Source organism: Corvus hawaiiensis, chromosome 1 (genome assembly GCF_020740725.1).
Source record: "Corvus hawaiiensis isolate bCorHaw1 chromosome 1, bCorHaw1.pri.cur, whole genome shotgun sequence".
In the NCBI taxonomy this organism is placed as follows: domain Eukaryota; kingdom Metazoa; phylum Chordata; class Aves; order Passeriformes; family Corvidae; genus Corvus; species Corvus hawaiiensis.
In genome coordinates, this window is record NC_063213.1 from 17,692,152 (window position 1) to 17,705,034 (window position 12,883).

At 38.9% G+C, this 12,883-nt stretch overlaps 1 protein-coding gene across 20 annotated transcripts in view; it reads right to left on the reverse strand.

Moving 5' to 3' along the window:
* Positions 1 to 12,883, reverse strand: part of KIAA1217 (KIAA1217 ortholog) — a 366,730-nt gene that overhangs the window by 67,499 nt on the left and 286,348 nt on the right. For 19 of the 20 annotated variants that reach the window (XM_048294948.1, XM_048294904.1, XM_048294930.1 and 16 more), the window contains 2 exons: positions 10,617 to 10,815; positions 5,642 to 5,735 (listed from right to left, as the gene is read on the reverse strand). In XM_048294948.1, coding sequence (XP_048150905.1) covers positions 5,642 to 5,735; positions 10,617 to 10,815 — 293 coding nt within the window. Of the gene's footprint in view, positions 1 to 86; positions 347 to 5,641; positions 5,736 to 10,616; positions 10,816 to 12,883 lie in introns of those variants that run through there. The other variant, XM_048295012.1, reaches the window with a different exon arrangement.

Consider the following 12,883-nt stretch of genomic DNA (forward strand, 5'->3'; position numbering starts at 1 on the left):
AGTTAATCTGAAAATATATTTTCATTTGGAAAATAATAGTAAAAAAAAAATTACATATCCCTCATTATTTATAAGCATCATCTTACCTTACAGCTCCTGGTGAGTTCTGTTTCTAGATGACTTTGGCAGGTATTTTAATTCAGAATTAGTTTCAGCAATACATGCCATTACATCTGCTCTTTAAAATAAACTGCTTTTTCTCTTTTTGTCAGACAAAGTATGTGGCCTGAAAGAGCTGCAGCGTCTCTGCTCAAGAGATTTCATGGACACTCAGAGGCTTTCTTTCTACTGTATGAAAGTTAAATCTGAGTAAGGAAGGCATTTTTCCTGTCCCGGAAATCAGTATAACCAAAACCAATGCTGAGCTAATGAGAAATGTTTCTTCCATGTGTTCTGTTTGGCAGACACCGCAAGTCATATCAAGGAAACACGTGATGTTTATAAATACAATATGGCTTATGTTGTCATAACCTCTCAATGACAAAAAGAGCACTAGAAAAAGCAGACAGCAAAACAGCAGGAGAGATGAGATTTGTATCATTTGGAAGGTCTCTATCAGATAATAGAGGTATTAGCATTTGCCTTTTCATTTTTTTTTTTTTTTTCTTCCCAAAAGGAAACAAAGTTTTAAAGTAATAGAATCAGTAAGGTAAACACATAGCAACTTACATAGATGCTGTCCTGCAGGCATCCTAGCACTAAAATGCATTCACTCAATTTATTGCTTGAATTATTTTCCAATAAATACTTTTGTTCTAAATACCTCTATGTAGCGCAAGGAGCTCTTTTTTTTTTTTTAGCTGTAGTATGCAATGTAAAGATATAACTGTGGCAGCATTTGCAACTTTTATGTTTATTGATGTTAAGATCATAAGCTATCCAATGAAAAGAAATTAAAGAAGCTGGATGTATATTTACAGGTACCTTAAGAACACAGAAAAATTCTTCTGCTTTTATTATTTCTCTGTCTTTTCTGCAAAGCAGCACTGAATTTCAGCCTCCTGGGAAGCCTTAAATTCTTGGGCAGTTGTTTGAGGGTTTTTAGCACTTGTAGGGTATTTTCAAGTTCACAAATTGCATCTGGCTCTAGAGAGCTATGTTAGCAGCCTGCTAACCAGTTGCTTTCAAGGGAAAACTGAAAAGTTGGTGGTGTGCAATTTCAATAATAAAAGCTATTTAGCACAAGTTTACCCAACTTACCAAATGTCTGTCTCATTTTCCTATACAACTCATTTTAACTCCTCTCCTCTCACCCTGGCAGCCCCACTGCTGTCAGGAACATCATCATCTTTTTGCCACTCTGACTCCCATAAAATGTGGAGTTTCCAGATACCCTGCACGGCTCCAGCTGAGCTCTGACTCAACTTGCCCTAATTGTTCTTTCTTAGAGAAACAGTCTCTAAAAAAAACGCAAAACACCTCAAAGCATACCTCAATACAACAACAGCCACAACAAGCATTCTTAGGATATTCTGACCTCACCCAGCAGAGATCTTATGCAAGTCAGAGAATTAAGCGAAACAATGGCAGGTCTAGGACATTTCAAAATAAAGCGTACCCCACAGACTTTAGGGCAGGTGGATGGGAAGAAAAAGAGTGCCAAGCAAAATAGCCACTGCTTTCTTATGAAGCAAAAACTCCCTCCCAGTTCTCAGAATTGGCTGGTAAGTGAAGCCCAAAACAAACCACTGCATAAGCCAACGTTATTAGCATCCAGCTGTGCCACCAGAAACACTGACTAGTTTCTGTAACAGTAGGGGGAGATTATAATTTAAATTTCTTTAGCCTTTAGCCACTCCAGAAAAGGAGGGAAGGAGGGTGTAGGGAAAGAGGATAGAAAATATGCTGTGCACATTCAGTGGGGGAATCACTTCAGCTCAACAGCCCAGGATGAAAGGAGCTGTGTGACACTTGCAAAGAAACTCAATTCACTCAGCAACATTTAAAGCCCCACTGTTAGTTCTTTAGTGCCATGTCCTGGCATTCAGTCTACACCATTGCTAACCTGGGCCCTTCTTCCAACCTATGCAAATCACAAACAGTAATTCTAAGGGCACAGAGCTGCATGGCTGTGTACATGCATTTACATGTTTTCAGAACAATGGAATTCAGAACAATGCCAGGGGGAAGAAATAGACCATCTAAACAATTGTTCATAAGATAGTATTTTGTCAGAAGAAAGTATTGTTGCACAGAGAGCTAGAAAGTGCTCATAAATGATACAAGCTCAAGTGAAGAAATGAATGAAAGACAGCAATGGGAAGATACATTAAAAAAAAAAAAACCCCAGCTGTTGTATATTTACAGCATACATTTTGGGAAAGGAAAAATAAAAAAGGAAGAGCACAAGCACAAATACTCAGTGAGACTGTACTATGTGGCTACTTCTTGCTTAGCAGCATTCAACATAGCAGACCTGTCAAGCAGACCACACTCTTTGAGATGTAAGTGGCCAATACCAGTAAGCAAGTGAGGCACTCAGAAGGATTTCAATAAAATCTTTCCTTTAGAGGTTGCTTGGACCCTCAGCCAATTCTCTTTTCTCAAACACAACCCACTCAGAAAAATGCATGAAACAAAGAAGAGCAGGAAAATTAGGATTAATGAACATGAAAGCTGAATGGTTCAATGGAAGATCTGAAGGTTACAGATCCCACATTCTTCTTGCACATTCTGAATCTTCTTGTCCATATGGATAATACTTAATACTTCAAGTGTTACTGCCAATTCCTATACAGGTCTCACATCTGTTTGGTAGTTAAAACAGGTGTTCAAGCTGGCAGCTAATACTATTTTCTTAGATTATTTTGGGCCAGTTACATGGAAATTATTATAAAGCACATGAATAGAAGCCTGAACTTCATCAAACCCAGGGATGAACATTCCAAAGGGACAAGAAGACAAACAGTAGAAAAATCTGTAAAGGCAAAACTTTCCCAAACATCAAGAAAATAAAGTTTTAACTCACAGATGACAGGAGATACAACCACACTCAGAGTATCACCATGGAAAAATATACTTAAAATGACTAATTCATTATATTCTAAATTCTGCTTTTCAACAGTCTGACAATCAGCTGCTTTTCTGTAGGTATTTTGAAACAGTTAAACATGATGCCAAGCAGAAACTCCCTCCTTCCCACTGTAGTGAATTTAGCACTCATATATTGTATGATATAACAATTTGCCTAATGCAAAGATATGCAAACATAAAAGGAGAGATAGGAAGGAAAGGTTTTTGTGCAATCTTATGGGTACTCTGTGATACCAGTACATAAAACGTACGTGTTTTTCACTTATAACCCTCACATTTCCACCTCCTTGCTAAGGGAAGAGGGATAAATAATCCATCTGGTTATTGGTGGCTTTTTTCTGCTGAACTAATAACCTGTGAATCCCCAGGCAAATTTCGACCAGATTTAACCAATGAATAGAAACCATAAGACTACTACATCCCTATAAATTTTGCCAAATTAGAGATTTGACAGAAGATCCTACTGTACTTCTGCCAAAGAGGAACAGTTGCAGTGTGGGCTTCAGCTTTTTAGATTCTAGAGGATGGAGAGTGTTACAGCTTTGGCAAAAGCCTCACTTAGGACCTGAGTGTTGCTGCATAAGGAAGAACCCAACCAAAAGACACACATCCTTAGAAAAACAGGTTTCAGTATTTCTGGAGCTCAAGAAATCGCTTGTTTCCATGCTCATAACTTTGAAGTGCAGAAGTTCACATAGATCAAAGGGAAGACTTTTTGCATGTTTCTCCACAAAGCCTCTATGAACATCCTGGCTCTGACTTCACCTCTCAGACCAGAAAGACAAGAAATCTGCCAATGCAAAGCAAAAGCCAGATGAGAAAATAGCTCTTTTGCTGGTGCACAGAATTTCAAAATGGCGTCTTTGCATTTCTGTAAAGTAAAATACAACATTCTGCCATGAAAACACCACCTCTGCAGAGGTCATCACTGCATCACCATTATTTTTTAGTTATGACCAACAGGTGCTGACTCAGGCATAACCAGGAGATGTTGAGTGTGCGTATCTGTTGTACAACATAGGATTTTAAAATAAACAATTCAAATAATTGCAGTTTTTGCACAGAGGCAGCACCTGTGTTCAAAACAATTCTGCTAGGCAGCAAATGCCTGAAAGAGGGCCAAAGAAGTAGTTTTTACTTTCAAATATATCTAGTTAACTACAATAGTACCTTCAAACAGGCCTAGAACACACAAATAAAGCCACAGTATATACCTTCAGCATCTACTGTACATGGAACAAGAGTATAACATAACTTCATAAAGCCACAGTTACAAGCATTAATGTCCTAATGCACCATGACAGTATGTCATGCCTTTGGATATGAATGAGATGTATCAGATACATCCACTTACTGCCACAGAATATAACTAGAACTGAAGAATTTCAGTATGTTACAGAATACACAAAAAATGATCACATCTTCCCTTTGAAGCACATCCATTTCCTTTCTCATGTTGTGTGTGCAGCAGTGTGAAAAATCAAGTAATTAGATTTCTGACCTATCCAAAGGACCATTTAATAACTGAAGTGCATAAATGAGAGGCGGTTGAGAATACTGCCTGTAAATAAACTATTTCAATCTTTCTAAAATATTGTAGCCCTTAACTGTTGAAACACAAGAAGCACTTATACAAAATATTAGTAATAAAGCAGTGAGACATGCTCAGAATTGATAATGAAACCAAGTAGCAAATGTACAATTAAGGAAATCACAGGAAATTTTCTGCACAGTTGAATCAGCTTTGGAAGGCACAAAGCAGGTAGGACAGTAGCAGCATTCTCTTCTGGTCCCACTGAGTTAGTTTGGTTGTACTGTTTCCTGTGGACAGACCTAGGATGGGTGGGGAGGAGATGAGGCTGTGTAATCTCACCACCACCCTCTCCTGCAACACCAGCTGCAGGCAACATGGTGGAAGAGGTGCCCCACAGCTGCATCTCCTGCCCTCTTGGCATCAGGGCGGGAGGTGACAGTGCAGCAAAAGGTAGACACAGCGAGAGAGACAAATCAAATGTTTCAAATGCATTCTCTGTAGTTTCCTAATACAAAACGTTCACCTGAAAATGCAAATATACTCATCCTTTTTCAGCACAGGTAGAAAATTTTAGAAAAAGACAAAACCATTTACACCACAATGTTTATCAGAATTTCCTATCCAAAATTGTCATTTACAAAGAGTTTCAGCAGCCTTCAAGTGAGGTACATCTGCTCAGTCACTGGAAACCAATCCCTGCTGAAACTTTGCTGGAGTGTACTAACACCATGCCATACTTCAGTATAAAGGGTTTGGAAACACAGAGAGGAAGCTGTAAAAAACTCTGAGTATTGTCTGTGTCACAAAATACATAATTAAAGGCTGTGTTTTGCTTCACATGCTTTATTGCATTTAAACAAGATCAAGAAACCAGTTAATGCCCATGTCAAATAACTGGAAAAAGAAAAGCAGTTAAAACACATTACAACAAGCATTATTTATTCCCTCTTCTGTGTATGCGTCATACATATACCCCTGATTTTATGAATTGCTGTGTACATATTACATTTCAGAATTCAAACATCTAGCATAAAACCTGGAGGAAAAGAGTATAAATGCAGCACTAGTACTTACCCTTATATCTCCATTTACAGCTCTGGAAGTGTGATTAAATGCGTGTGCAGGATCTTTGTTGTAAACTTTAAGGAAAGATCGGTCTTGAATATTCCTGGAATTAAAAGAATCAGCAATGACAACAGATGAAAGAAGTTTTATTTACTCTGTTGTCTGAAATTTTCAGACAGATGAATTTTGCAACAGACAAACATAGTAGGTCTGCAGCTGATCTATAAGGAAAACGTAAATGCCATAACTAAGACACACACAAACAAACAAAAGCCTACTTTGATTTTCTTTCCCATGGGAAGTATCATTCTTTCACTAGAACTCCACACCCATAAAAATTAGATAGTGTTAAGTTTCTTTCAAGATCCTGCCATAGAGTGAAAACACTTTGAAAACAATAGAACTTCAACATTTGCACAGCACTCAAAAGGGATTTAGTTAATATTTACATGTTTTATTGTGCACTCAGCCCACATAAATTTTTGCTGTTCTAAGAAGCGAGAATATCAGAAGAAAAGCAGTCTTTCTAACTGTAATTATTCTTGATGAAATTTTAATTATCAGCTTGTTCACAAAACTGAAAAAATCCACAAAAGCTAAAAATTCAGTAGTAGATAAATTCTTCCTCTAAACTTTATCTATAATAAAGACAGTTTTTAAAGGGAAAAAGTAAGTTTTATAGAAACAAATTAGCAAAAGTTTTGATGAAAGCTCACACAGAAGTGGTTTAGATGAAAAGCCCTACGAGAATGCTTTTGTTTTATTAGGACTCTATACTTTGTCATTGATTAGTTCATTTTTTAACTACTACATTTAGGAAAGAGAGGAGAGTTTTCTATTTTGTTTCAAGACCTACCTTACAATAATTTAATGGCTTTGACACTTGCCCTGAGCTCTGCTGAATTCTGGTTCACATTTAATCAGTAGCAAAGCCTCCAATCTATGCTCACTTACATCCTTTCAAATCTGCGATTCCGTTCATTTCCCTGTAGTGATCTCTAGAGAATTTACTTACACATGTGACTGAATTCCTTTCCTCCAGGTGCAGCTACAAGTCTAGTGAACTGATCTTAATCACTTGAATTATAATTTAAAAATGAAGGGAAGGATTGTTGGGCAGGTCCAATTTCTTTCTTACAATGTCATATTACAATCAGTGATTGCTTTGAATGGGTAGCTAGTCAGAACTTGTGTTGCTGTTGTAGATGTCAAGTAGTTATTAAAGAAACCCTGAAGCTTAAGAGACAGATCAGTGTCTTGTGTTTAAGAACTAGAGGGTTGATGAGAAGTTTAGTATTTTTGAGTGTTTACTTGTAGACTGCATAGGAAAATAGCTACCTTGTGGCAAGTTCAAGTTCTTCAATTATTTATGGTAACATGAAGTGTTTTCCATCTTGCAAATGTGACCCTTTTGCTTTGAGACCTGCACTGGGAGCCTCAGTTACCACCATCTGCCTTGGATGTGGGACTATGTTCTTCTCAATACAAAGCAAGCTCTCTCATCTCCTGTTCAACAAATGGCATATTATTCATTTAAATACTTTTTATCTGCTGTCTTTTCTGTCTGATGGCTACGAGATGGGACCTCAAACAACTGGAGTTTTTTTATAAAAGCATTTTCCATAAATATTTCTTGTAGAAACATGACACTTTAAAGTAAAACACTGCTGCAAGGCAAAGCACCAAAATACTAGGCATTTGATCTCTGATATGAATGTATTTCACCTCATGTTGCTATTCTAAGATAAACATTACTGATAACAGGTATGTATTACTGTACTTTTATTATTACTATAATTTGCATTACTGTAGCTCCCAGATGCCCTTGGCATGTTCAAAGGCCTCACTGATCTGTGTGTTCTGTGTAAACATCCCAGGAAGACAACCTCTTCACCAGCTTACAAGGTGAATAGGAGTCACAAAAGACAATAGCTGCAGGAAGATAAGGAAACAAAAAGAACTCAGATCATAGTCTCTCCAGACAGAGGAGTGACAAACAAATGCTGGAACCATGGGCATGATCTGAGTAGGCAGTGCAACAGAGAGAGTGGGAAGGAGACTAACGCAGTGGCTTTGCAGATGTCTGTGGAGGACACCTTCCAAGCATGTTAGAGGGGCTGCCTGAGGGAGCAGGAAAGCACTTGTTTGAAAATTAAAGACCTAGAATTCAAGCTGGCATTATTCACCAAGTGGAAGCAGATGGCACTTGGTACTTAACAAGAAATGAAAAGTAGCATTGAAGTGGGCTTGGAAGAGCCCTCATAATGAAGACAAGTGGATTAAAAAGACGGAGAAGATACAGTCAGAGGACAAGTGAAAAATAAATGCATGAGGAACAATCTGCTTGTCAAAATAGGAGAATGATCTTTGTTGCTTCATTTGAATGGGTAACAGTAAAAGCAAGATTACCTATTACCTGTGTCAACTGCCAAGAAAAGACGATTACAGCAGCTGCTATTAAAAAAATTGAATGATTACATGAGTGTTTTTTCTCCATGTGATGGGAGAGGAAAGACTGTACAATAGGGATGTTCTGGAGCAAAAATGTGAAGTCTACACTGGACGCAGAGTTCTGAACCGTTTTAAGGAAAAACTTTCTACTTAAGTAGAAAGAGAGGGCTTTGTCCCGAGTGACAAAAAAAAATTTAAAGGAAAAGAAGGGAAAAATGAAAAAGAAAAAAAAAAAAAGAAAAAAAAAGAGAAAGAGAAAAAAAGAGAAAAAAATAGAAAAAAAAAAGAAAAATAGAAAAAAGAAAAAAGAGAAAAAATGAGAAAAACGAGAAAAAAGAGAAAAAATGAGAAAAACGAGAAAAAAGAGAAAAGTGAACAAAGTGAACAAAGTGAAAAAAGTGAAAAAAGTGAAAAAAGTGAAAAAAGAGAAAGAGAAACAGAAAAATAGAAAAAAGAAAAAAGAGAAAAAAGAGAAAAGTGAAAAAAGTGAAAGAAGTGAAAAAAGTGAAAAAAGAGAAAGAGAAAAAATGAGAAAAAAGAGGAAAAAAGAGGAAAAAAGAGAAAAAAGAGAAAAAAAGAGAAAAAAGAGAAAAAAGAGAAAGAAAGGGGAAGAAGTATGATGGCCTAATGCAAGGCACAGAAGAACATGGAGCAGCTTCTGAGGGAAGATGGAGAGCTTAAAGAGCTGACTGAAACCCCTGTGTTTAAGGGAAAGGAAGAAGAGGATTGAAGGAAGACATGGCAAGCAAAGGAGAGAAAAAGGATGCTTCATTTCATCTGTTCTCTGAGGGTAGACACTGGCAAGATCTTGTGAAGAGTAAGGAACAGAAATGGAGAAATGGTTGTGGAAATTATTCAAAGGTGGTGAAAATGCAGCTGATAGTGCATGTTATGGACTCCATTAACCTGGAATTGCTGAGGTTTCCTAAGAAAGAAGGGTGGCAGAACTGAAGGAGGGAATTTTGTTATGGAGGAATTTTGTTATGGAGGAAGTCAGCTGGGCTATGGGATTTCCTCTAGAAATGCTCTACAATACAGGCATAGGAACAGAGGAAGCAGATGTTGGGATTGAGCCAGGCCTGAGGCTGGCAGAGTGATGCCTGCAATGGGAGCAAGGGAAAAAAAGGCGGAGTGGCATTAAGATAATCAACAACTGCATTCTCAGGGGCAGGGAGGAGATGAAGTCATAAAGTGGTAGTCTGAAACTCAAGGGAAGATGGAGGGATAAAGGGAGAGAAAAGGAGCCAATGCGCTAGATGATGGTTGGCAATAATGCACTTGGCAACAGAGATGTGGTAACCCCTATCGTGATTCAATCAGTTGGTCTGATCTTGTGAATAAACTGTTTGATGTATAGAAACTGTTGAAAGATGATGATGTTGATGAAAAAAATCAGATGGGTCTTCACATAGGCATTACAGTGGCCAAACAGGGGTGTGGGAGTCTGCAAAGCAACTAAGATTAAAATAAACTGAAATCCAAGAGACTGGCTAATGACAAGACACTGGATAGACAGCCTGGGGAGAGCAAGACACAGGTGAGAAAATGGAGTGTGGTGCTGTCCAAAGATTAAGAACCGGAATGGGGGAATTGGATGGGGAAGGGCTAGAAAAGCTCCAACTTGCTCTTTTAACTACAACATGATATGGAGAAACACCTTAGCCATAGGATCTCCAGAAGAAACAAGGCAGCAGTGGACAGTACACTTCTCTTGCATGCACCACATAATTTTCCTGCATTAGTGGCAGACTAGCAGAGAGCAAACAGCTTTTCCGCTTTCTCCTTCATCTTCTTACACTCCTCTGTCCATTTTATCCATTTTACAAAGTGTAACATGTCTGAGGTGTACCCGAGAGCTTTATTTATGCATAACTTGGGACTTTATAGGGACCTGAGACCCTGGAATTTCTGTTGAAGAAACATGGTTAATTAAGAAGCTGCACTCCCACAAAATAAAGGATAGAAAGGTGAACTATTTATTGACCCAGCTCTGAATTAGTGAAGGGAAGTAACTGCATCAGTTGCTGCATCCTGACATATAACAGGAAGGCGATGGGGCTGCAGCAGTGGTCACCAGTGCCGCAGAGCTTTGGCTGTGTTAGCTGGCATTGTTGTAAGGACATCAGTGACATTCATGTTCCTTCAGTCTCACGAAATCCAGCTTTGCACTCCCAGCAAAGAAACAACTCCGTTTTTCTGTAAATATTTATTCTGTATTCTGTGTTTTAAGTGATTGTGTCTCATTTAAAACTCAATAAACATATTAAATATGTGAAGCTTTGTGTATTATACAAATATTTCAGCAAGGTATGCCATTTATCAGTGGCTTGTGCAATGGATATTGCACCTACAGCTGAAGGCATTGTCAGACCAGACCTCCTGGATTACTCAGATACCACTGAACATGCCCTTATATGTCAGGCCATTCTCTGTCAGATACTTATCAACCCCACTCCTTTCTATTCTATAACTGCACAACAGAACAAAACCCACAAAAAATCTCCAAACCCATAGCTCTAATTCCATGTCTTACCTCACATCACACAATTCATAGTATATGTTTCTGCTCTCATCCTTGATGTAAATGGCGACACTGGGCGATTCCAGCATTTTCATTGTCAGCTGCTGGGGGAAGGCACTTACAAAAAGGGCACGAATTGTGTCTGTGCTTGTGATTTCATTCGGCATCCTCAACTGCTTTGTTTCATCTCCATACTGAAGATATAATACACCTACAAGCAAATGTAATAGGAAGTTACATATTCTTAAGTGCACAGTAATGATCTGGTTTCAAAATCTATGTGGAACACAGGCCACATTCATAATAAGAAGAGAAAAATGAACTCACACTCTTTAGAAAATAAAGCACATATGTAATTTTCCTTTTCAACAGTCTATTGGAATAGAGCATAGAACAATGATATGTTTCTACCTTGATAAATGTGCTAGTCCCAGTACTGAGAAGCCTCTTACTGTACTTCAGTTAGGTAAATCAGAAGTTTACCATAGGAATCCTAATGGAAAATCTCAAACACACCAAGTTTGCATATTGGAAGTTGTTGGTAAGTCACAAGGTATTTTTTAAAACAGCAGCTGAAGAAGAAATTATTATCCTTTTATAGCACACAGCTTTCCTTATACATAAATTTTGCACTTTAACCTCACACTTATCAATAAACCCAATATTTTTATTTTAGCACAAGGAATTTTATATTCACAGTTCAGTTTGCTGGCATTATATCGTATAAAGCCTGAGGTGAAACTCCTGCCAGGAGTAAAACTGAGGTGCCCCACAAAAACAAGAGGAATTTTAGAATCTTTCATTTTCACAGTACTGTTAATAATCATGCTTGGTACTCAGGGAGGAACATGAGTAACCTTAGATGCCAAATTGAAAAATATGGATATTCTTATTCACTCAAGACAGAACACCTTTCTGATATAGCTATTTTCAGGGAAAGAGAGGCTGTGATATACTCAATAATGGAAAGAAACATGAATAATACAGACCAGGGACTGAATGAAGGCATACGAAGTACCTCTTCTGTGATGCCTGTGTAGGCCCTGCCAGGCCTCTGCTGACTCCTGTATAACCAGCAGGTGCCTGTATACCACTGGCCAGTACTGCATGAGCGTTGCTCATGAGCATTGCTACAGCCTACTCCCATGCCACTGCCACCTCCAAAGCCCTCCAAGGACTAAAGCACTCAGAAAGAGCCATCTCAACAGAATAAATCAGTCTGGACTTGATGGTGTTGATGAGTTCTAACCATGCTGGGCTTGGCTCCTAAAGAAAACCAAAAGGTCTTCTCATGAGCATCTCCAATGTGGGGAGGTTTATTAGGACCCAGCAGGAAACCACAGGACTGCAACTAAACTAAGCAATTTCCGGGGATGTACTGCACTAGGGAGTAGATTCAGAAGCAAGTGCTCAGCTGAACTACTTTGGATACAAGGAAATGGGAACTGGTGAGCCCAGCTTAGTGCACTGTGTTCTTCCTGAGCCATCCCAGGTGTCTCTGTACAACACTGCATTGTCCCAGGAGGAAACACCTTTACTGTCTTGCTGTCTGTACGAGATGGAGCAAGTATAGCTTCTGCAGTGGTGTAAAAAGATGGCAGATCACAGAATCACAGAATGGCTGAGGTTGAAAGGCACCTCTGGAGGTCATCGGGTCCACCCCCCATCCCAGTCAAACAGGGACAGCTACAGCCACTTGCACAGGACCATGTCCAGACAGTTTTTGTATACCTTCTAGGACGGAGACTCCGCAGCCTTTTTGGGAAATTTGTGTTAGTGCTTGGTCAATCTCACAGTGAAGAAGGGTTTCCTGATATTAGGAGGGAATCTCAGATGTTTCATTTGATGACTAATGTCTCTGGTCTTCTCACTGGGCATGAATAAAAAGAACCTGGCTCTTCTTTGCCCCCCCCCTTCAGGTTCTTTTGTACATTGATGACATCGCTGCCCTTGAGCCTTCTCTTCTCCAGGCTGAACAGTCCCAGCTCTCTCAACCTGTCAGAGCAAAGAGGCTCCAACCAAATTAATAATCCTTGTGACCCTCTATTGGATTCTCTCCAATCTTGGGAAGATTCTGTGCTGCCAGGCCTTTGCATCAACTAGTAACTAACACAAATGGGCTAAAGCCTGGCAGAGCATTTCACACAACCTGAATTCACCACAGCTCTTGCAGTGTAGATGCACTGTAATGTTGTTCTCCCATGACCAATGTAATCAGGAGGGTTGGGAACACAAGGCCTCAGTGCAGTTACCATCAGACATCAGCAAATCTCAGCAAA